Raw genomic sequence first — 22585 nt, 5'->3', positions numbered from 1 at the left:
TAGACAACATGGCAGTTATCTTCGTGGTGAGGACTTCGTTTCCGCACCCACAGATACAAGGATAATAAACTTTTCTCAGCAAGTATGTAGGCCCAGAACGCAATTTTTGATGAAGCCTAACGCGTTCTTGATAATTCACTAAACCACCATTCATATGCACTAACAGTATCTCTGCAAAAGATGTACTTCATCATTTGATATAGCTGGCGCACAGGGTAAGCGTATTATGATTATTTGTCAAACGTTCTGGGTAATAAGGAGCCTACAGGTACTATTATTTAATGAAGCTACGAAGAATGGCGGTTATGGTACAGAGACCCAGTCAAAACAAAGATTTTAATCCTGACACATATACCCTCCGAGTCAAAGCAACGGTGAAGACTAGTGCTAGAGACGAAATAACAACCATCCCGCTGATCAACCCAGCAAATATCAGTTGACCCCAACCGACTGGTCGACAATTGCAAGAAACTTGCGTATGCTGGCTGGCGGGCGCTGCGATAGATTCACTCGGCTCCGAGTTTTCCACCCTTTGGGCTGAAGAGCGGGGCTGAGGTCGCCCAGGTTGAAATTGTTCTAAAGCAGAAGTAAACGGGCCACGAGCCCGCCTCGCTGGAGCCCGAGTGATAATGCGTTGGAAGTTTCCCACATTGACAGCTGTACACGTAGTAGAGGTGTTAGAAGACGTGTATTCCACATCCTCCGAGTCAGACGCAGCGCAGGTCGTGCAATAGCTGAGGCGCCGGCGGCGTAACCCGTTGAGTAGAGATGTTTCTTCGTCACTGATGTCGTTGGATGCTGACGACATTGCCATTCTTGAAGATGGTGAATGAATATTCATGAAAATTCATAGGAGATTGAAAATGTACCTCTTCAGATGTCTCGGAGGATAGCTCAGTGAGCAACGCAGAGCTAGTAGATGAAAAGGAAGTTCCTTTGGGACATCTCGAGCCAGCATGAGTGTTTTTGTGCTGTGTCATCGAAGCTAAATTAGTAGGAATAAGGGAAGCCATGGCCTTTCCATGTCAGAGTGAAACGGACAAAATGGCTCTTCGTCTGAATTGCCGTCGGCGGCAAAACCCTTACTGAGGTCGGCCCGAGTTTCCGACCCAATCATGGCGATTCGTCTTTCTTCCACTCAGCAACAGCAGAATGCTGTACTAGTTTTCCCTCTCAGACAGGTTGTCGAGATTGACTAAGGAAGGTAAATTTCTTTGTTTGCATGTAAAACAGACACAGTCTGGGATTTTCAGCAGATCAGTACGCGCCCAGCGAACAGGATATTCCTGTTTGTGCCCATGTTTTCAGTTTCTGGCAGTTTGTGTAGTCCCCGATGTTCGTGGGACCTTGCATATGCCTTGTTATTATTTCCCATTCAAGAGTCTTGGAAGATAGACATCCCTTGGGTTGAGGAGTAACGCTTCTCTATGCGAAGCCTTCGTTTAACAATCAAGGTCTTTCGGGCCATAGGCTATGGTCAGCGACCACGAACCGTCTTTCTATGCTGTGTTAGTTCAAACGAGCTTCCAATCGGGATAATAGTAAGCATAGTTCATTAACGTCCTAATTATGGATTGAGTTACCAACGTTTATAGCAGACACTCTCAAAGTAAGTCTCGTAGTTCGACGGGTATCATATCGGGACTAGTACGAAATGTCTGTTCAGCCCGGGCGCCCAACAAAGGGTATTAATATATACAGCCATCTGAAGGATGTCAGAGGAATACTTGTAACTTTTCTGGGTATCTGCACTCACTGACTTTGCTCTCACGTAGGCTAGCCGCATTCAGAACGTTAATCTTTGTTGTCCTTGGCAGGCTCTGGCTCGCTCGCCAAGAACATGGGGGCGACAGTAGTATGATTCCCTTTAATACGCACGAGTAAGTATGCTTAATCACACACAAAGACGAGGGACAACGACTTACTTTGAGAAATGTCGAGTATCTCGCGGGCGGATGTCGCAGAATTGGTCGCATCTATGATAAATCAATGGAATTCCGTGGCTGGATAGCTATCGAGGGAACGAACCACGACTAATGGCCACCGCATAGGCTGTTATAGAAGCATACAGCACGAACAGCAAGGTAAGGAAGAGCTTCATTCTAGAGAAGATAGTCTATCTGAAAGGTCTTGTAGACACCAGGGTTTTATATCTATGAAGTGCTGTTATGGCGCCTCGGTGTTTCTGGCGGCCCCGGCGTTTCTAGCGAACCAGGCTCTTCTATGAATACCGCATAGTACCCGTCGTTCGAAGGTACCCCAGGTTTTGATACTGAAACACTTCTGAGTCTGCATAGTAGATGCTGCACTACAGCCGGCGTCGGTACTCGCACAGTCTCCATGGTTTCGACTATTCGTGAACCTGAACGACTTTACTCGATCCAGGGACTAAGAAAGGGTTCGGCATCTTCAACCACCAATGGGAAACAAACGGCGGTAGTCACTATGATACTTCTACACCGCCCAGTGGAGACCCTATTTCGGGACAGATCAATATTCAGTAAACGCGTTCAACGTAGCTTCTTGATCTCTAATCGGCCGTACATCTCAGTTGACCAGTTCTATGCACACCGCTTGCTGTTTTCCTGCTGTTTTCTGTTACCGCGCATTCGAAGAAGTTATGCCACAGCAATCAAATGTATTATTCTTTCATATTCACGACAAACATCCGTCCCGTCCACGTACTCTTTTCTACCTGAGCGCTCGGACTCTTCAATGTCCTGTAGTCGCAATCATGTTTGTATGGGAGTTCACGTCATGTATCAAGCCGCCTCCTGGATGAAGTCCAGACAATGTGCTGACCCGCCGTTTCATCTGAACCCACGTCGATTTCCGATACAGTAGCCAATGCCCGCGTATGGTCGATGTCTTCCAAAGGATTGATTACAACCCTCTTCCCTCGTGTCATTGCGAGTATATGAACCCAAGGATTATTGAGAAGACAATGCTAAGGAACGCAGACTGAGTACTTAATACTGCTACGTACGAAAAAATCTTAGAACAATCCTAGAAAACTACTGCGAAGTACTTGCTCGCATGGAGCCTTCTAGCCAAATTAGAACTAGACCGTCTATTGCGTCCTCTTATTGGAGCATACCACGCTCCAACAAGAGAGAACCGACATGGTCATGTCGGTTCTCTCTTGTATCACTCACAGATGTCTGATTCAATCAATACTAAGTGATAAGCTCCACTAATACTCAGATGTCTTCTGAATCAATCAAAGGTCAATTCTCCCAGTCCTCACTTTCCAATTTTGTAAGTCCCATTCAGAAGCAACCTTTCTATGCATCATTACAATTGGTTGTCGGTGAAACTTGTTACTTGAAGCCGCGGTCTACTACCTCTGGGAGGTCCCTCTGACCCTGGTCTGGTCTACTTAACCTTCGAGTCTTGGAACAAGTAGCGTTCTACCTTCATTGACATGATCATCTGTCTTTGCGTCTTTCTCCCATGTCACATCATATTTCTAACTACAGCTATCCGGAAACCCTCGCACTGAATCTATTCTGGTCCAGCAATCGTGATGTCACATGGACTAACCCGATAGTTTGCTTCTTATTATAGCGGAACCTTGTCTGTGTCTGGAGCGGTACACCCAAAGCACACCCATGGCCGGGAGACCTAAGTTCTCGGCGATTCTGTAGGTGCGTGATTCGTCCGGGTACCTTAACCTTACACCTTCCTGGTGCACCAGATGCAGGACATGACGGTGATTATTACCCCCGGCGGCTCATCTGTATGAGTCTTCCGAACTATATAAGGCTAGTTTCTGCATGAAACTCTTTGTAAAGCACTGTGATTCGTATCGTTCATCTTGGTGAATGAATGTATGTGAATGCCTCTAGATAGACTCGGGACAAATAAAGAGGCTTCTCAGCCCCTCGTCCCCGTGCTCTTCTGGCCGAGGCTGTTACAAAGGTTTAGTAACCGAGGTCGATCAAGGGCGTTAGGTTACCGGACCGCTGATATTTTGGAACCCGGCAATTCGCCGTTTGAACTTGCATAAAATGAGCTAAAGGTGCTCTACAAACCGTATTCACGAACATGCCTCTTCACCGCTTCTACATTCCTGTCGGATTCTATTCCAAAGAGGATAAAGCCGCTGTTGTCAGAGCCGTCCAGCAGTGCTATCCCCACATACCCAAATTCTACGTCGTCATAATCTTCATCGAGGTGGATAAGGAGAACTTCTATGTCGGAGGGGAAGCCACCGACAACTTTGTCCGCATAGTTGTGCATCACATGGCCGCCCATTTCAGGTATGTTCCCAGGTCGCTATAATTGGTGCTCAATTGAGCGGTTCACTTAGTGATGAACGCAAGAAAGAGTTCAACGAGGAATACAACAAGGCATTGGCACCATTCATCAAGGCAAGAGGTGCTGACTGGGAGATACAGATTGCTGAGATGGATGTGAGTATCTGTATTTTGTCTTGTGAATTGTGGAAGTTGATAAGACTTACTTTACTCCAGCGACGCATGTGGGGGATAAATGGTATAACCCCCCCACCGCGAAACTCGGAAGCGGAAGCGGTCTGGTACAAAGAGAACAGGCCCTCGGAATACTAGATTCTGTTAAATGAATGATTAACCATGCATAACACACAAACATACTTAACGGTCCAGACTATATTTGATGAAATCTGATTCTTCATATTCGAGTTTCGTTCCTTGCTAGGATGAATATTAGTATGTCCGGGACTCTGGAAAGCGACTTTGAACGGTTAGCGATGGTCCTATTGCATACGATCAACAGTTTTGGTATTCCATGCCCCTCTGGATAGACTCGGGACAAATAAAAAGGCTTCTCAAAGGCCCCTTGACCCCGGCGTGCTCTTCTGGCCGAAGCTATTACAAAGGTTTAGTAACCGAGGTCGGTCAAGATGTTAGGATACCGAACCGCTGATTTCACCGTTTGAACTTGCATAAAACGAGTCAAAGGTGCTCTACAAACCGTATTCACGAACATGCCTCTTCACCGCTTCTACATTCCTGCCGGGTTCTATTCCAAAGAGGATAAAGCCGCTGTCGTCAGAGCCGTCCAGCAGTGCTATCCCCACATACCCAAATTCTACGTCGTCGTAATCTTCATCGAGGTGGATAAGGAGAACTTCTATGTCGGAGGGGAAGCCACCGACAACTTTGTCCGCATAGTTGTGCATCACATGGCCACCCATTATAGGTATGTTCTCAGGACGCTATAATCGGTACTCCATTGAGAGGTTCACTTAGTGATGAACGCAAGAAAGAGTTCAACGACAGATACAACAAGGCCTTAGCTCCGTTCATCAAAGCACGGGGTGCTGACTGGGAAATACAGGTTGCTGAGATGGACGTGAGTATCTGATTTTCGTCTTATGAATTGTGGAGGTTGACGAGAGTTGCTTTATTCCAGCGACGCATGTGGGGGATAAATGGTATCAATCCCCCACCGCAAAACTCGGAAGCGGAAGCCGTTTGGTACAAAGAGAACAAGCCTTCGGAGTACTAGGTTCTGTTGCGAGAGGAAAATGAATAGCTAATCATGCGTAACGTACAAACATACTTCGCGTCTAGACTGTATTTGATGTAATCCGATTCTTCATATTCGAGTTTCGTTCTTGCTAGGATGAATATTAGCATGCCCGGGATAGAGGGTGAATTTAGCCAGCTAGCGATGGTCCTATTGCATACGATCAACAGTTTTGGTATTCCATGTCGTCCGGTCCCTCAGCGGCGCGCGGATACGTCTTCCTGCCTATTCTTCAAGGAACATGATAATAAAAAGATAGCCTACCGGTTCGTTCATGCAACAATTGATTGAGCCAGTCCTTAAGCCTTGATCCTATGTCTGAATCAAAAATCCTAATTGAAAGCACCAACAACGAAATTTTCACATGAAAGAGGTTCCACCGCTTTGAATGGCATGGTTTCCCCGAACCCTAGGTCCGAATGAGTTACTAGAAGACGAACGATGATGATTGAGACTGTTGGCAAGCCGTGACATCGAAATACCCTTAAAGCTATATGATGTGCGTGTGGCTTCTTTGCCATATAACAGGACCATACCGAAGACTCATTCAAGATTTTAAAGTTGTGTACCAACAGGGAATGTATCGCACGTCCGTGTTCTGGCCAATATTCTTTTCCCGAGTGATGCAAGTCAAACCTCGTAGCGCAGAGCCTCAATTTTATCATTTGATCAAGCCGTATTTCACCAGGGATACCGACGTAGGCCTCCAGCGGCACACAGTGAACAACGTTCTCGAAATGTCAAACAGCTTCTTTGAAGCGGTGACAGGCTGGAGAGCTGTCGCTGATTTTAGTTAGCTACTACGCCCTCAGTACGACACTTAAGATAGACGCACGTCTCATGTACTTATTTTGATGGTACAAACGACTTTTGCCACACGTGGGGTGAAAGAGGAAGCAAGGCAGCGGCTACGCGTCGGCCTTCCTCCGCCAATACATTATACGTCGAACATGCGTTTTTCTGAAGAGAGGAAAGATGAGATAATGGTGTATCAAAAGATATGACAAACGCACGGTGTCCATCGTATCCACTTGAACGCCCAGTTGGCTCATATATGTCCGAATAAATGGTGGTGGTTGTACTAATCGTGGACCCGTACCAAGAAGTAATATTTCTACTAGTTATTAGTACTATAATCCAGAAAATAAGGCGAAAAACGGACCAGGTTTGGGCGAAACAAGATCAAAAATCTCTAGGTGCTCCTTCCCCCACCCTTCCCACAACGTCTGAGGTACATCCCATAGAAACACCTGTCCTTCCAGAAAAATGCATGCAGAAGGTAGGACTAGTCCGTCGACCAGCTGAATGCCTTGATTGGTTATCCTCTTGACCTGGACAGGTGGTGGATTGTCGTCGGCGAGGATGTTGGTCAGTCCCCTGCCTCTGTCATGATCACTCAGGCTGCTCCAGCGTGGGCTAGAGTGAAAAAGACGAGATGTTGGGTAACAGGACGTTCGTTGCCGAGCGAGAGTGAGAATATTAGCGCGTCGTAGACAGTTCATCGTAATTGGGAGAGAAAGAGCAAATGACGTCACAGCCACATCCTCAAATAAAAGCATGCGATTGGAAAACAGTAGAATACACACACAAGGCGTTCAAAAGTACAATTGGAATATATACAGACATATAATAGAAAAAAATTAGACGGTCGCATCAGGAGCTGAGGGACGCCTTGTCGACCTACGAGTATACCGACTGTCATCTGGAGGTGTGGTCGCTTTCCGTTTCTTCCCTCGCTTCGAGGTTGATTTCGACAGTTCATTATCGGATTCCTCCTCCCCAGACTGATCATCCTTGCTCTTTGCAGTGACTTTCTTCGATTTCTTACCAGAAGCAGTGGCTGTTGTCCGTCTCTTCTGCTCCGGCTTGGTATCCAGATCTTCCCAGCCTCCTTGCTCTGACAAAAGTTTGATCGCATCCCAGGCTTTCTTATCCACGCGCTGAACGCTTAGACGTCCACGAGTGACGAGGTCCATAGCTAAGAAGTGTTTAACGCAGAAGAACGTCCGCTGGAAGCAGACAGACTTACATCGAATAGCTTCTACGTCAGGCTGACTGATATAACTGATCTTTTCGGGCATAGATTCGACATTTTCAGAAGTGCGGGAGCCTATGTAGCGCAAGAAGGACAGCGGAACGAAGTGCTGTGCTCGGGCGGTAAACTTGAGGTCAATCATGAACCACTTGGGTTTCTCCTTGTCTGATTTCTAGAAATTTTCTACAATGAATGATATGATGAAACACAGGAATGGGACATACAGGGTCGAAGTACGGGTGCGAACTTGACGTACAGCATTATCAGTGTGTAGGCGACAACGCAGACATAAGCAACGTACGGATCCCAAGCAGTGTCTGCGCTTCAGGATTGATATTGAGCCTTCAGTGATTCAGGCAGTCATGGTAATATCCACCCACAATCAGGATACGCTTCCTTGGCTACCTATGAGAACAACATAAACGAAGATAAGCATTACGAGACAGGGCAGACAGACCTCAGCGAAAGCAGCGATTCCTTTATACCATAACGCGTCACAATTCAATCCATGTTGGGAAAAGAGGAAACGAACCAGGAACTTTGCAATTCGAATGGTAGAAAAGAGCCTGGGACGTGTCAGTGCGTTGACCGAAAACAACAGCGGTACTGGACTTCCTCCTACCTTGTCTCCAACTTTCATCTCCTTCATGAGATTTCTCGCCTCGTAATTGCGAACACCTTCCCATGACGATGTACCAACTGCCTCAAAATCGTCGACGCTGAACTACGGAACCTCTATCAAGACTCAATGACAGTCATGAAGAGTGACTGCACCTGGCGCAATATCGTGAATATCGGTCAACCAAACTCGGGAATGGGACTTGCCTTTACATCTTTTCCCTTGACGATCCGAGAGTCAGGTTCTGCCTTGAGCAGCCAAAATTTCTCAGGTTCGGACATGAGTAAAGTGGTATAAGAATAAGAAGGTTTAAAACCGGCATAGCGCTCAAGAGAATATCCGATATAAAGGTAAAGAGCTTTCAAATGTTGCCGTGACTCCATAGCTAAGTGGTTATAGCATGAGATTGCAGCTGTGTAGCACTATCTCGGGGTCGCGTGTTCGAGTCACGCTGGGGTCTGTTGTGGGATTACGTCTGAATTATGTTTTTCGTCCCGACCTGAAGAGTTCAAGTGACAAGAATCAAGACTCAAGTTTTAACTAAGAAATTTCAAGTAATATGTTTCGACTCTCGACTCTCAAGAGTAAGGAGTTTCTAAGGACCCATTTGACTGTTGCGCAATGCGCACGCAATCTCCAGGTGGTAGATACGGTTTTGTACCCACTCTTGACACGAACGCCCGTCGGCGAGCGGATACGAATGCGGTCAAGACTCCTGGATCCTAGTCACATTTTTAATCCTTGAGACTTGACTTTCACGTACTAGACCGTTTCAATAGTCCTGGCAGTGTTATACCCCAAGCTCTGTCAAGATACTCCCCACGCAGTCCCAAGTCCACTTTCTTTCTCCAAAATGAGCTTGAACTGTGAGGAAACAGCGCCACGGACAGCTTTGCAGGGCTCGATGATGGGAGTGCCAGACATGTCCTACACACCTTGCTATCTTTCCTTAATCCTGTGGTAGTCAGCAGGCATAGAGTTGTTGAACACTGGGATAACTAAGAGAGCAAGAATTACGAGTAATTTTATCAATGCACGATGAAAATTGAAAAGAACTTGTTGACGAGTGTACTGAAAGGCTTAATCGACTCGCGTACTTTACAGGTCCATTTTCCTTTCAAACGAGCACTGAGATATTAAATCGTGATGGTATTAGCAAAGTGACGGGTTCTAAATAACAATACAGCGTCCAAGTCCAAGTCCATGTAGCAAGGTAGTCAGCCTAAAACAAACAATTTCTGTGTTCAGCAGGTCCATGAATCCTTCAAGTAGCAAGTACTCGTTAGCAGTCAACCAAAAAAGATCCGGGAGAAACACGCACATCTTTCGTACCAGGTGCTGCAACGCTCAAATACGCTGGCAGGCCAAGACATTCAGCGACGGTCACGAGTTTATAGCCTGCACCTAGCAAATCGTCAAGAGCATGCGGGAGAACGGTCGTGCTGTAGATGTATCGATACAAGATTATATCGTTATTATAACGACTACTCACCTAGTAGTTTCTAGATACACCAAAGTCAGATCATTCCTCATTAAGAAACCGAATCGGACTACTCACCAACGGTCTCATGATTCAGAGTCAAGATCGTGCTAGGATGCTTAGCCACAAGGGTATCATAATCCACCTCGCTATCCGCAGGAGCTTCTCCGACAGAATCTCCAGAGCTACGTAAAAGCTGGAGTAAGATCACGAAAACTCGTAGGTGAAAGGCAGACATACTCGAAAACCCAGGTAATCACACTCTGATTGTGAGCAGCGGCGACTTGCAACACACCGTCGTTGTAACTGCCATACGGAGGTCTCATAAATGCGACCTTGACTCCGAGGATTTTTGCCAAAGCCGCTGCATTAGCATTAGCACCGAATTGCCTTCCGTTGTCAATTGGCGAGGAACATACTATCAGTGAGAGTAAATTCACTCTCCACTGTCAACAAGACCAAGTTAGAAAACTGCTTGACAGAACTGCGCTATCGAGCTACATACCTTGGTCGGTGGTTAGTGTAGCCAAATCTTTATGCACCCATGTATGCCTGCGTTAAAATGAAGTTAGCCAACCCCGCATTCGGAGATTATATCATCACTCACGAAGCGATCTGATGACCCTTCGAGTACGCGTTCTGTAGCGCTGCTACCTCGGTGTCTCCATATATACAGCCATCTGCGAGGTACGTGCATGAGCGCTGGGAGTATCATCTGCCGCTTGCCCAAGACTTACAATTGTTACCATCTGAACAGGTCAGATGTGGGTTAGATCCGGTAAGGTAAAGCTGATATGGTACGTACTAACGAAGAACGTGCCCTTGACACCTTTAGCATCGAGCATATCGACGATGTTTTGCCTAAAGGCCACCATGAGTAAACAAAGCGACGTACATTGGATTTGAAACGTACGAATAGATGTAAGGTCCATCATCCTAGTACTAGTCAGTTAAATGCATTTAGCGGGACGCGAAGAGTTATACATACGAATGTCAGAGCAGCGGTATTCGGAACAGTACAAGAGGTGATCACACCACCGGTCTGTCGTTTCGTGGGGTGCGAAAAAGCTGCAGTAGCCAATGCAATGGTGAGGAAAGCGGAAGACAACATCTTGATGATATGGATTTGAGTATGAAGGTTGTTTGAGGGGAAAGTTTGATACAAAAACAACGGAAGCCAATCGGGCCTTTTGTATATAATTGCACAGCGCACACTGGACACTAATCAGCTGCTGCTCAGACATACGGCTGTCTTCAAGGTTACGGCTAAATTGTTGAGACGGCCTTCAATAGGGGCGGGAAGCGTGGTGATAGGGAAGTGTCTGATTCAACCCACCACGATTCTGACAATAATCCTGTGGAACTCTGCCCATCCTTGCTTCTTTGGCGATTCTGTCTCAATATCGCGTCCAGAATTGTCGCAGGAATCACCACCAGTCTAACCGCCCCATAAGCATTAGAAAGACATGTCTTTGAATAAAAGACCGCAGGAGTCGATGTAGAATCACAGGAACTTGATAGTCGGTAGCCAGACTCGTAAGTTGTGTATCACGGGAGGTTGCCTTCGAACCGCAGCAAGTCATTACAATTTCCCAGTCAGATGCCACTTTTAGCAGCTCTCTTGAGTCTCTAAGGCTGATATTTTGTTGTCTCGTCACCGTTTCACCTCACCGACCAACGATATCATCTCCGGTTGGATATGAAGTGGGAGCAAAGGCTTAGGGAGGAAGCAGAATCAAGCTCTGCATCCACGTGACCTTCGCGATCGCGCACGGCGGCCAAAACTTGACAGTGTTGACACCAGTCTTTTTCGCATTTTTTTTCGTGTCTGTCAGTCTGTGCATCCTTAACCATAATCCCAGGTATTTATTACGTTTTAAGGGTTACACTGATGTCTTTATATAAATTTGATAGGGCTTGTCTATAGGTGTTCTAGATGAATGTAGGCTGAGGATACTCGCAAAATTCCCTGTACTGTCTATACAACCTGTGACCTCTATACGGCTATACGGATGCAGATTTCTGATGGACGGTGAGAGGTATGCGACCTCCGCTTTCGTTCTGTGTTCAACAAAACACCAAAACGCTTACATCGACCTAGAGCACGTCAACCAGCAAACATCAAGCTCGTTGAAATTGATCTAGAATGCACCCAAGAAGTCGAATTCGTGTCCCTGCTTAAAGCCCTGCTCGCGAAGATGTTGCTCGGTGTCTCTGCTGACGGGGAGGATACGGCGGCCTTGGACACAGCCAAATCCGAGGCCAATCAGCTATTTGACGAGATGCTCAAAGATGCCATAGATTTCTGCAATTCTAATCTTCTGACGTCCGCGTCAGCCAAGTCCTCGCTGCGGTCGAAGTTGTCACAAAAAATGAAATCCCACCTCAAGGACTTGTGCGTCATAGTTCCTCTTTTCAATGTGTGTACTGATGCCTCTTAGCTGCCAGGGAAAGTCCGAGACGGATCGCTGCCTCCCGATCTCCATGGCCATAAATACCATTATGCTTGAGTATGGTGGGCGCCTTTTTGGCCGGCTACTATGCTTAAGCGGCGATGACCAAGTCATTGTTATTCCAAATGATCCTCTGGTCATCGAATCCATGCAAATCATGCAGGACTCACCAACCACGAAGCACAAGCCCGATAACATCATCGTCCAAATATCCCACCTCGTAGAGCTCTACGATACGTGCAAAGATTTCGATTATCAATTTTGGGTAGACTCGGTTGAGACCGAGTCTAAGGAATGGAAGCAAGCACGGAAAGGCGCTGACGAAAAGACAAGTTGGCGGGACATTCATTGTTCCCTCGAGTTGAGGGCGCTCAGAATCATCGGGAGTGCGCCGCTTGATTAGAAACAGGTATTGGGCGGTAGTACGTTCCTCGTTCGATCTCCAATTCTGATACCTGTTCCAACTCTCTACTTCCAGCTTCTTCCACTCCTGCATCTGATGTTCTCCAGTCTAGTGGCCACAAAAGCGAAAGTGAACGTCAATTGGCCAGTCAAGCTTCGGGTTCTTCCATTGGGGCTGCTTCCTCCCACAGCTGTGAGAAGAAGCGTAGTTACGCGGAGGCGGTGGGGTCAGAGTATGCAGCTGAAATGACATCCTCGCAGAAGAAGCGCAAGATATTGTACCCCGATCTACCCTACATTACCACAGAGACTCAGTGCGCGTATTACGCCATCGAGCGTCTTCGAGCGGCTTGGAACCCATAGCATTGTTCTTCTACTTGAAGGTTGTGATTCTTATCCTTGCGCTTTCATCAAGGCTGACATGACATCCGTAGATAACATGCTCAGTCTTCGCTGGTATGATTCCGAGGGCTGCATCATGACACAACCTATCGACATCATCGGACAACTTCCACTGTTTGTGGTGCTGGTCATTATTCTCCAGCGGTTTGACGCTGCAATGTGGGGATTCTCTGATATCCAGATATCTCAAACGACAGAGAACGGACCAGTCTCATTTTACCTCAAGTCCGACAAAGCAAAGGGAACACGTTTCCAACTTGTGGGACGCCGAACGTTCGGTGCAGATGTACGGATGTCAGACGATGTAAATATCACTCCAACTCCAGTTGTTTCATTGACCTCTGTTCCATCTGTGGTTAACTCTCATGTTCTTGACGGCTCCGAGCAGTTCATCACTCCTCAAGGGCCCCACAATGCATCATCTAATGGTCCCATTACCACCCTAGCACCCCCCAGACCTAGTTCCATCCCCAACGCCTCGAATACTCCTCAAAACACATCGTCGGGAAGTTCTCCAGTACGGCAACAAAGCTCCCAGAATATTCCCTCCGACCTTCCAGGTTCGATTGGTAGGAATCCGCAGCCTTTATTCTTCAAAGCAGCGTGGCCGGAGAATTCTCAAAATCGGGAGCCCCAGATCATCGAAGAGGCTATTTCTAGGGCGAATCAATATCTTGGCGAATTCAAGGCGTATGTCCTTGGGCACATTCCGACGGTCATTAGCTGGCAAGAGGTGAAGTTTACATCGACTGGCATCATTCGTCTACTCCTCGATCTCAGTGCTAAGCGCTCACGCACCCTGCTCTGGATGGTTTGTCACAAACTAGACCGTATCGAGGACATTCTCAAACTAGACCCTAACAAGGACCTTAAAGCACAGGCATCCTGGAAGGCATTCTGGGAGCTCATCCGTTGTACGTTCTATTCCTTTCTTGTTATTCTCTCCTGACAACATGCTGATTACAGGCCATTATCTGCTCTGGCGCATCGGCATAGCGCATGGCGATATCAGTATCAACAATTTGATGTACAATGCCGTTACCAAGAAGGCAATCCTGAACGACTTTGATCTGGCTGCCGTCATGAAACCTGGAGGCATATCACCACAGAAAAAAGGCGTTGAGCGGACGGGGACGAGACCGTTCATGGCACTGGAACTGCTGGACAAGGCCGACGGTGAGGTTCGGCGGAGGTATCCGCATAACCTTGAATCCTTTGCCTGGTGCCTCCTCTGGCGTGCAATGAATGACTCATTCCCCAAGAAGGCAATTCATGGGTCAACCACAGACGACCTTGAATCCAAAGCTTGGTTGGGTGGTCGTGTTCTGGAGCGCACTGCTAAACCGGGCTTTGGACCAATATGGAAGATGACCCACAATTGGACTGGGTAGAATTTCAAGTTCCTCGACAGGCATCATCACCATCGACGGACGCGAACATGGGGGATGTGACGGCGTAGTATGCATCGTAATTATTATTATCAGGGCACTATGGAACGGCATTCGCTTGTATTATACAGAATACATAAGTAACATCACAATCTTCCCTTTTGATATCGTAGTCGACACTCATCGTAGTTCGCAGTAAGATGCGGCATGGACTAGACCTGTGCGGCGTGAATGACGCAGGCCTGCTAGGCGATGTCTATGGTATTTGAACTGTCATATCAGCTTAGTATTACAAACAAACAGAGGTAACTCGCGTCTTGAATGATAAAACCCGCCGACACCACGAAATCCACGCTCAAAACCTCTCAAACTCACGCTCCACGTCCTTTCGAAATACCGTCAACGCGGTGAGATTTCTCCCTGCTGATTGCTCACGCACTCTGCTCTGGATGGTCTGTCACAAACTATACCCTATCAAGAAGTGTAATGGACAGGATTTCTGGAAAGCATTTCTGGGAGCTGAGTCCGTTGTATGTTTTGTTTTTCCCTTTCTTATCTCCTGAATATGCTGATTACAGGCCACTATCTGCTCTGGTGCATCGGCATAGCGCATGGCGACATCAGTATCAACAATTTGATGTACGATGTGGTTACTAGGAAGGGAATAGTGAACGACTTTGACCTGGCTGCACTCATGGAGCCTGGAGACATATCACCACAGAAAAAAGGCTGGGAGCGGACGGGGACGAAACCGTTCATGGCGCTGGAATTGCTGGATAACGCTGATGGTTCCGTCAAGCGGAGGTATCGACACGACCTCGAATCCTTTGCCTGGTGCCTCCTCTGGTGTGGAATGAATGAGTCATTCCCCGACAAGACAATTAATGGGTCAACCAGAGACGTCTTTGATTCCAAAAGGTCGTTGGCTTTTGATCTTTTGAAGAAGACCAGCGCTAAACCGAGCTTTAAAGAAATATGGCAGTGCATTGTGGACTGGGTTCAGACTTGGGTCATGCGATTCAATCTGTCTATGCCAGGGAATGCCCTGCGACTCATGTTTCCTATTTCAGTGCCTAAGGATGACAGGGAGTTTGTCAGGGAGTTCGCAAAAATCCTTCATAGATATGAGCTGCCAATCCCATTGGATGACCCACAGTTGAAGTGGATAGACTTCCAAGTTCCACTGCAGGCACCGTCATCATCGAAGGACCGGGATGTGATTGTGTCGTATACATCATAGTTATTATTATTAGGGACATTATGGAACAGCGTTGGCTTGTATTATACCTTTCGTTTTTATAACGCAGTCGCACAATCTTTCTTTGGCTCGGCATTTTATTTGTGGAAGGGGCACAACTACGACTAGCAAAAAGGAGTTGAAGGACATAAATGTTGTATTACATTACAGGTTGAACAGATATTCTTGCTCACGTTTTGAAATCTGAGGCGGCGCTGCTCGACTACTTGTGCTCTTATTGCAGGATTGGAAAGCTTGTTCCTGGGCATCAGGACAGGCTCCAGGAAAGAGGCCAGGAAAGACGTGAAAAGGGTAAGGGGAAGATTCTGGTGCAGCAGACATGCGAGCTACCAGGCTTTCCGACTGTATGCTGTTGAGGAATGGTACGGTGTGTTGGACACAGATATCGTCAAATGGTGATCAACGATAGGAAAGAAACCTAGACAACGTAACTCCTTGTACCTCCGTAAAGCAGACCGTCAGTTGCATCATCTTCCAATGTTGCGTACAAACTGGTTTCATAATCGAGCATGATTCCGTCCCACGATGCACAATACGTCTTGTTCTGTGTTAGATGTACCCGCTGAAGCTCCCTCCGCACTGCTTCTCGCTCAGCATCAGCGCCACCAGAGTGCCGTCCGTCCGTCCGCTTCGTCAGATGGACGACAGGATTAATCGTTGCGATAGGCTCACGATCAGGCAGTGACGGACTACTCTTTCTCCGGGGACCCCTTACACTTTGCTTGTGGATATATCGAGACCACAGATGGCTCTGCCAAATGCTCTCAAACATCTCCGTCCTGAGTATGTTCTGCTTCGTCGTCCGTGGGGTCGAAGGTATAGCAGCGATGAGTAAATTGTATGGAAATCCTAGCGGTGCATATTCCGCAACGGTGGGAAGGTCCTTTGCGGGTGTTGGTATAGGCGGTGACGAAGGCGGAGATAGATGGATCGCTCCTGTTCCCTTTGACTCCCAGAAGTGTAGCTCCTCGATTACTTCCAAAATTGGCTCTCAAGCGCTCTTCGGTGACCCTGTTCGAAACGATCAGTGGATTGCTGTCCTCCCCATCTCCTCATCCTCCGGCCGTCCTTTGCGCCGGTATCCATTGTTTCTCGACGGAGAAGTTCGATCTGTGCCCACAGGGCTTGTCTTGACCTCTCCTTTCTCCCGCACGCTTCCTACAGTGATCTGTGCAGATACGGGTAACGCCACTGCACTATGGCCCGGCTGTAGCCCGGTATCTTTTCCTATGTCTGCTCCCAGTGCCAAGTTTGATACTAGATTCCACGCGGCGGTATTGACTGTGGGGGTAAACGTGCAGGATCAGGATTCATAAGTTGGCTATGGAGGCCAGAATTGGTCCGATTAAGATTGGTATAGTAACTGCCCTTGGGACCTTGACGAACATATCGCGCCGCCGCGCCGCTTCTAATACTGCATCTTGCAGCTTAGCAGCGTCCGGGGGAGGCGGTGTTGTTGACGAGGGTGTCGGGGCTTCGTAGTGGTATTGGAAGGTGGATGTCGGATATTTTGGGGAGGCTGTACAATACGAAGAAGCGATATTCGGTCCGGTTTACTCTGAGCGACGTTGAGAATAGATCAAAGTATCCCACATGAGATTACTCGCAGTAACGGCCTCGATTTCAGCGCTATCATCGTCACAAGATGTCCATTCGTCCTCGCCAGAATCGGTTTCTTCGTCAGATTCGTCGACGATGACGACGGGATGCCCTCCTCCAGTCTGCTGCTGCGAGTTTTCCTTCTCCTTGCCCTTCGCACTAGGTGGCTTGGGGAGGACTTTGTTTCTTAACAGACGCTTGAGGCAAAGTTTCGCGTGAAGCTTTGCGTGACAGGACAAATGAATGAATATACAGACTTTTCGCCCCAACCCTAGATGAGAGACTCGCCAGTCTCGACATGAATCACGCCAACCCATGGTTTCAACTGATGATGCAGAGAACAGCCACGCCATAGAAACACGCAACCTCTGTGGCGGCCACTTTGAGCCAACCGTTTCCTGATATGACCTTTTTTATTCTACGACATGGAAAAACATGCATTCTTACTTGCTCCCTTCCTATTCTCATTCATCATGGGACCCAGTGCTGCTATCAAAACCGTTGTCGCTTCACGAAGAACGGTCTACGAAAACTAACATGAGTAAAGTGGTGCGTATCCCTGAAGTCGGATTAGCGCAGACGTATCACTTGTAGTTGCAAAGGAGTCTAATAAGGCTTGAAACGCCGTGACGCTTTCAGTTTCTCCACCTTTGCCTTCGTCTCTTCCCAATTCTGCTTGAGTTTCATCAAGTCTGAAAATAGAAGCGTAAGAAAAAAAACGAGTAGGCAAATGAACATAGAAAAATACACATACCACTCCGCTGCTTCTCAGCTTTCTGGAACGCATAAAACTCGGTTTTCTCCTTACTCTCCTTCTTCTTCCGGTTCCTGCTACTCGTCTCTCCACTTCGTTGGAACTTCTTACTCGCCACAGCAACACCACCACCCACAGTCTGACCGTATGCTCCGCCTCTCGTAACAAGTGTGAACCCATCCTCATCCACGATAGCTTCCCCCTTGCGGTACTTTGATTTCTGTTTTGATTTCGCCAGCTCAAACTCGTACAGCTCCATGGCCGAGTCGGCATACGCGCGCACAGCGTCAAGTGGAGGCCGCAGTGAGTCGAATAATGTCAGATAATGAGCCAATCCTGAGGGTTCATCCGATGTCGGCCACAGACGAGGCTTTGTTGGTGGTACAAGTGCGCGCTCCAACGACGAAGAGTCGAGAAAGACGACATGGCCCGTTTGGCCTGTATGCCGCAGAGTCCGAAAGGGTTTTGCGGGAAGCGGTATGACCCGAGGGGGCTGGGGAGGCTTGGTTTTGTTGAGTCGCCGTCGTTTCTTCGGTTGGGTATCTTCTCCTTCTGCGACCACTCCTTCGGTCTCCATGTCTCCTTCCTCATCGCTCTCGCTATCATCGCTTTCCTCCACCGTATCCTTCCCTTGGGCATCCTCTGAGAAAGACACCCTTTCTACCGTTCCATGAGGTTTAAAGAATAGCGAAAGCTCGCGTTCCGTCGCATCTGGAGGGATATTTGCCAAAAATAGTGTACGGCCTACAGGCCACAGTTGTTTGGCCTTTTTGGATCCCTCATGGGCACGTGCATAGATATAATGTATCACGGATGAAGGAATAAGAGATTGGTAGCGGCACGAATCCACCGACGGTCGACATTGGGTGATGAGGAAAATCTGAATCCGAGAAAATACCGCTTGGTGTGCGGCAACGGCCGAGCTAAATTTAGTCATTCCTCCTGCGCGCCCGTCCGCGTCATACTCAGGACGTATTGGCTTCATAAAGATTGCTTTGATATTTCAAACATCAGTAACGAAGTTGAGTTGTATTTATATGGTATTACTTATCGTGGCAGCTGAAAACAGGCGCGAGTTTTATATAAAGACAGAGATATTTCCAACAGAGACAACAAAACAAAACGTTAGGACTGTACGAGGAGCTAGTGTGGATGATGTGTATGTACTTGTGAAAACGAATTCGAGTCTGATAGCGAAGAGAGACAGAGAGATGATATATATATAAAATGGGCAACACCATTAAAATGCAAAAAGCGGGGCGTATAAACGGGTCTCGCTTTCGTACGCAGAGAGTAGGAAACGAAGATATAAAGAATTTGGATAGCGAAACATGGACGTAGCAATGAAAACGAAAATCATCTCCAACCAAAAGATAAGAAATATGCGTCGCGATGAGGGCGTTATATCCAACGAGGGGCAAAAAAAGGAGCTTATGCGAATCGAATCGTAAGAAACATACCGAGTGAAAAGGAGACGGCCATCAGGGTGAAGGAGATCCGTTCATGGTCAATTGGAACTGAACTGATCCTCCGCTATCCGAACTCTCGGCGGGAGACTTCCAAGGTCGGTCACGATCGAGGTCGAGGCTGGCTAAAGTACCATTCAGATCGTGCATAGCATCCAACTCTTGCGCAACAATCTCTCGCGCTGACGTTTGTCCAGACGATGGACGTGAGATAGGGCGCTCAGGGCGCCCAGGGGCTCGATTGGCAGGAGGAGAGCTGCTCAGGAATGGTCCGTATCGTGTACTGCCTCCAGAACGTGCCGCAGAGGAAGGCTTCACTGTTGTCCCGCTCCCAGTGTCTGTTTCATTGCCCTTTACGTCCTCAGATGACATGGGATAAAACCCAGAGGCAAATGCTTTTGACGCATAGGATTGGATGTCATTATGGGGATATGAGTCCCGTCGCTTCAACTCTTGTGCAAATACGCCGGGTTCGGGCTGAGAACGGGGCGAACTGTGATATTGTCGGAGGCTGAACTTCGTTTGCGAAAACAGCCGGCGCATAGTTGGTGTCAAAAGGATGCGGAATTTCCCGAGGAAGGCCGAGGAAGCGCAACCTGTCCTCTATCGAAAATGAGACATTGTCTTTCGGAGGAGTGAGATATCCCAGCCTTGAAAGGACTTGAACAGCCTGGTCCGACGAAAGAGGGCTCATGAAGGAGGTCATCTGACTTTGTAGCGCCGCGGTCTGCGCTGCTTGGGCAGCAGCCTGTGCCGCTTTATCTGTAAAGCAGACATTAGCGGTCGAGGGATTTGAATAATGCGTTTAGATGGTTACATTGACTGCGGCCCCAACTCAAACGAATTCGACTGCCTCCTACGGGAAACCCTTGCATCTTCTCGATGGCACGTTCGGCATCTGATTTGCGAACAAACTGAACAAAACCACAGTGTTTACCAACGGGAACCTTGACCTGAAACAGAATGGTTGAGGCAAAGACTAAGTATAAAGGGGAATGACTCACGTAATGAATGTCACCAAACGGTGCAAAAAATGTCCTAAGAGTGTCCTCGGAAATGAGCGGCGACAACCCTCCAACAAAGACCGTCGTGTTATACGGGTCCGTTGACGTGAGTTGCTCCCCAGTTGGGACCTATGAGGTTCCCAAGAATAGCTTGAGCCTGTGCATGATGCTTCCACGACTCTTCCGAGAAATATCTCGGCCCACCTGAATCTGCTGACCTCTGAGCTCGATCTTGCGCAAACTGAGACGTGATTGAAGTAGAGGGTGCATTGTTCTTGGGTGGTTCCCGTTCACCACTGGCGTACTGCTGAGCGATTTGGGCTAGAACGTGGTCCGGAAGATTCATCAAGTCCTCAGCAGTATTGGCGCTGAATGTGGAAGATGATATACTACTGCTGGACCCAGTACCCGAGCTAAGGGTAGTCCCAGAACTCGAGCCTTCTATTGAAGTTCCCGAGCCGGCAGAGTTGAGGGAAGAGTTCGAGGTGGTCGCGGCGAATAGGGGCGGAAACGCTCTTCGTATGGGTAAGAGTGGGTAGAGGCACGGCGATGGTGACGCCACCCTGTTCTTGGCCACCGACACCAGATGAGAGCGGAAATTTGACTTGAGGAAGTTCATGAGGAGGCATCATGGGAGGGGGCTTGAACTTGGCAGTAGCTGGTGATATCCTCACTGATAATTGAGTCAGTATATGCGGCACGAGAAGCGAGAGAACACGAACTTGGTCGCGAGAGACAGTATAGACCATGCATCTCAACAAGAGCTCTTTGCTGGTCCTTTTCATCAGTGAATCTATTAACTAGATTAAAGAGGCTTTCGAAAGTGAGCATACGAGCACGAACCTTACAAAGCCATAGCCTCGGGAGACCCCAGTAACCGGATCCAGCATGATTTTGGCACTCTTACAACTGAGGAAAGGGCGTATGAATTTAGGTTCACGATCGCTACGAAGACCGAGAACTGGATTCCGAAAAACAGCCACAAGATCCGAGTTGGACGTCTCCGGTGCGAGATCGCCGACGAAAATGCTATACTCCTTAGGATACTGAGGAGAACCTAGTATGTTGGGAGCGGGAAATGAGGCTGTGACTGGGGTAGTCGAAGGGACGGAAGACGCCCAATTGAGGACGAAAGGTTTCGTCGAATTTGGCATGGTAAGGGCGGAAGACCCGCTGTTGGTGGAATTGACCTGGGAGAGCACAGAAGCGGCGTGGGCGGGAGTAGGAAAGGTAAGGAAACAGTAGCCGGGATTGTTGGCTTGCTGGCCTGTGGCGGGGTCAGGGGCCGGATGGGGTACCTTGATACCTATCGGATCCCAGCTCATGAGTGAACAGACCTGCTTGGCGTATTCTTCGTCCATCCAGGACTCTAGTTCGCCCCACCAAAGAGTAGAGCGAGATGCGTTAGAGGCAACGGGCTGGGCTACGGGAGCGGGAGGAGAATGATGGGTCGCACGGAAGGTATCTCTGTCGACGCGGTCGTTGAGCGAGAACAACGGCGAGGACGACGGGGAGGAAGAGGGATGATGGTGGTTGAAGAGAGAGAAAGGTGAGCTGGTAGAGGCTTGGATCGCGCTTGTCTGAGCATTGTTTGTGTTTGGTCGAGATCCATCCCATGCAGAGGAAGGCTCCCAGTCCACGCCTGCTGATCTCGGCACCGTGCTTGTGTATAACGGATAGTTTGAAAGCGTTCCGGATGTCCTCCGGTCCGCTGATGTAAATGACGGCTTCGGAGTGCTACTGCGATGCAGCGAATGCAGCGCTTCCCTCTCAGCGGAATTACGCATGAACCCCAAGCCGGGAGGGCTGTCGTATTCATTCTGATCAATGCGCGACATGAGCGGTTAGAAAATCGAAGTATGCTGGTCGGAGGAAGAAGGTCGAATAAAATGATGCAAAAAGCGGATATCGATGATATGAGAGCAGACGAAAACTGATGTAACGTTTTTTCCTTCTTTTTCTTTGGAAAGATAACTGAAGAGCGGAAATAACTGAAGCGAAGATGCGACGACCAGAGAGATAAATGGATAATCAGGAGACGAAGAGCGAAACAAGCGATGAACAATGCGGGAACGACGATTATCGACTAGAAAAAATGACCGGAAAAGAAGTGAGTTGGTAGGATCCGTGCCGACGAGTGCAACGACGGAGGGGGCACACGAATAATCCAAGCAGAACGGTGTCGGAACTGGGGGGCGGAAAGGGCACCAC

The 22585-nt window shown here is 48.1% G+C and overlaps 11 protein-coding genes and 1 non-coding gene across 12 annotated transcripts; 5 read left to right on the top strand and 7 right to left on the bottom strand.

The window, feature by feature from the left end:
- Positions 1-238: 238 nt before the first annotated feature.
- Positions 239-1098, bottom strand: EV420DRAFT_118667 (uncharacterized protein). Its single transcript, XM_060466264.1, has 2 exons — positions 870-1098; positions 239-815 (listed from the first exon to the last, which is right to left on the bottom strand). The coding sequence occupies exons 1-2, from the start codon at positions 956-958 to the stop codon at positions 323-325; spliced, it is 582 nt and encodes a 193-aa protein (XP_060333350.1). The 5' UTR covers positions 959-1098; the 3' UTR covers positions 239-322.
- Positions 1099-4017: 2919 nt separating this feature from the next.
- On the top strand, positions 4018-4802 carry EV420DRAFT_1526204 (putative oxalocrotonate tautomerase). Its single transcript, XM_060472409.1, has 4 exons — positions 4018-4262; positions 4313-4415; positions 4476-4668; positions 4693-4802. The coding sequence occupies exons 1-3, from the start codon at positions 4048-4050 to the stop codon at positions 4569-4571; spliced, it is 414 nt and encodes a 137-aa protein (XP_060333349.1). The 5' UTR covers positions 4018-4047; the 3' UTR covers positions 4572-4668; positions 4693-4802.
- Positions 4803-4939: 137 nt separating this feature from the next.
- On the top strand, positions 4940-5699 carry EV420DRAFT_1526201 (putative oxalocrotonate tautomerase). Its single transcript, XM_060472408.1, is given in 5 exon segments — positions 4940-5179; positions 5190-5192; positions 5233-5337; positions 5398-5598; positions 5654-5699. The coding sequence occupies 4 exon segments, from the start codon at positions 4970-4972 to the stop codon at positions 5491-5493; spliced, it is 414 nt and encodes a 137-aa protein (XP_060333348.1). The 5' UTR covers positions 4940-4969; the 3' UTR covers positions 5494-5598; positions 5654-5699.
- Positions 5700-6360: 661 nt separating this feature from the next.
- Positions 6361-7016, bottom strand: EV420DRAFT_1639906 (NADH dehydrogenase 1 alpha subcomplex assembly factor 3; the record flags this gene model as incomplete). The annotated part of the gene is made up of 3 exons (XM_060477029.1): positions 6361-6474; positions 6528-6628; positions 6677-7016. The coding sequence occupies 3 exons, from the start codon at positions 7014-7016 to the stop codon at positions 6361-6363; spliced, it is 555 nt and encodes a 184-aa protein (XP_060333347.1).
- A 41-nt stretch (positions 7017-7057) lies between these two features.
- Positions 7058-8452, bottom strand: EV420DRAFT_1526185 (PUA-like domain-containing protein; the record flags this gene model as incomplete). Its single annotated transcript, XM_060472407.1, has 9 exons — positions 7058-7492; positions 7544-7721; positions 7774-7795; positions 7851-7866; positions 7930-7954; positions 8007-8026; positions 8082-8115; positions 8172-8273; positions 8375-8452. The coding sequence occupies 9 exons, from the start codon at positions 8447-8449 to the stop codon at positions 7155-7157; spliced, it is 810 nt and encodes a 269-aa protein (XP_060333346.1). The 3' UTR covers positions 7058-7154.
- A 91-nt stretch (positions 8453-8543) lies between these two features.
- EV420DRAFT_t106 lies at positions 8544-8628 on the top strand. Its single transcript has one exon. It is a non-coding gene; the product is annotated as a tRNA-Cys (tRNA).
- Positions 8629-9311: 683 nt separating this feature from the next.
- On the bottom strand, positions 9312-10765 carry EV420DRAFT_1526179 (carbohydrate esterase family 4 protein). The gene is made up of 12 exons (XM_060472406.1): positions 10637-10765; positions 10562-10584; positions 10454-10509; positions 10386-10397; positions 10256-10328; positions 10154-10200; positions 10068-10094; positions 9889-10012; positions 9727-9833; positions 9661-9670; positions 9490-9610; positions 9312-9430 (listed from the first exon to the last, which is right to left on the bottom strand). The coding sequence occupies exons 1-12, from the start codon at positions 10757-10759 to the stop codon at positions 9413-9415; spliced, it is 741 nt and encodes a 246-aa protein (XP_060333345.1). The 5' UTR covers positions 10760-10765; the 3' UTR covers positions 9312-9412.
- Positions 10766-11673: 908 nt separating this feature from the next.
- EV420DRAFT_1477370 (uncharacterized protein) lies at positions 11674-14296 on the top strand (the record flags this gene model as incomplete). The annotated part of the gene is made up of 6 exons (XM_060469417.1): positions 11674-11687; positions 11750-12043; positions 12090-12487; positions 12580-12817; positions 12951-13819; positions 13872-14296. The coding sequence occupies 6 exons, from the start codon at positions 11674-11676 to the stop codon at positions 14294-14296; spliced, it is 2238 nt and encodes a 745-aa protein (XP_060333344.1).
- Positions 14297-14779: 483 nt separating this feature from the next.
- On the top strand, positions 14780-15533 carry EV420DRAFT_1477369 (uncharacterized protein; the record flags this gene model as incomplete). Its single annotated transcript, XM_060469416.1, has 2 exons — positions 14780-14816; positions 14872-15533. The coding sequence occupies 2 exons, from the start codon at positions 14780-14782 to the stop codon at positions 15531-15533; spliced, it is 699 nt and encodes a 232-aa protein (XP_060333343.1).
- A 436-nt stretch (positions 15534-15969) lies between these two features.
- EV420DRAFT_1639901 (uncharacterized protein) lies at positions 15970-17503 on the bottom strand (the record flags this gene model as incomplete). Its single annotated transcript, XM_060477028.1, has 4 exons — positions 15970-16487; positions 16528-16562; positions 16938-17070; positions 17119-17503. The coding sequence occupies 4 exons, from the start codon at positions 17501-17503 to the stop codon at positions 15970-15972; spliced, it is 1071 nt and encodes a 356-aa protein (XP_060333342.1).
- Positions 17504-17756: 253 nt separating this feature from the next.
- On the bottom strand, positions 17757-18841 carry EV420DRAFT_1266412 (ribosomal RNA-processing protein 7-domain-containing protein; the record flags this gene model as incomplete). The annotated part of the gene is made up of 2 exons (XM_060467328.1): positions 17757-17842; positions 17905-18841. The coding sequence occupies 2 exons, from the start codon at positions 18839-18841 to the stop codon at positions 17757-17759; spliced, it is 1023 nt and encodes a 340-aa protein (XP_060333341.1).
- A 57-nt stretch (positions 18842-18898) lies between these two features.
- On the bottom strand, positions 18899-22212 carry EV420DRAFT_1664338 (uncharacterized protein; the record flags this gene model as incomplete). The annotated part of the gene is made up of 9 exons (XM_060478957.1): positions 18899-19765; positions 19836-20132; positions 20188-20323; positions 20375-20503; positions 20579-20615; positions 20680-20887; positions 20937-21047; positions 21097-21167; positions 21218-22212. 9 exons carry the CDS (start codon positions 22210-22212, stop codon positions 19386-19388), a joined length of 2364 nt encoding a protein of 787 aa, XP_060333340.1. The 3' UTR covers positions 18899-19385.
- Positions 22213-22585: the final 373 nt, after the last annotated feature.

The sequence above is a fragment of the Desarmillaria tabescens genome, assembly GCF_030435595.1.
Source record: "Desarmillaria tabescens strain CCBAS 213 chromosome Unknown EV420scaffold_10, whole genome shotgun sequence".
Classification (NCBI taxonomy): domain Eukaryota; kingdom Fungi; phylum Basidiomycota; class Agaricomycetes; order Agaricales; family Physalacriaceae; genus Desarmillaria; species Desarmillaria tabescens.
This window is presented reverse-complemented; position numbering and strand designations above follow the sequence as displayed.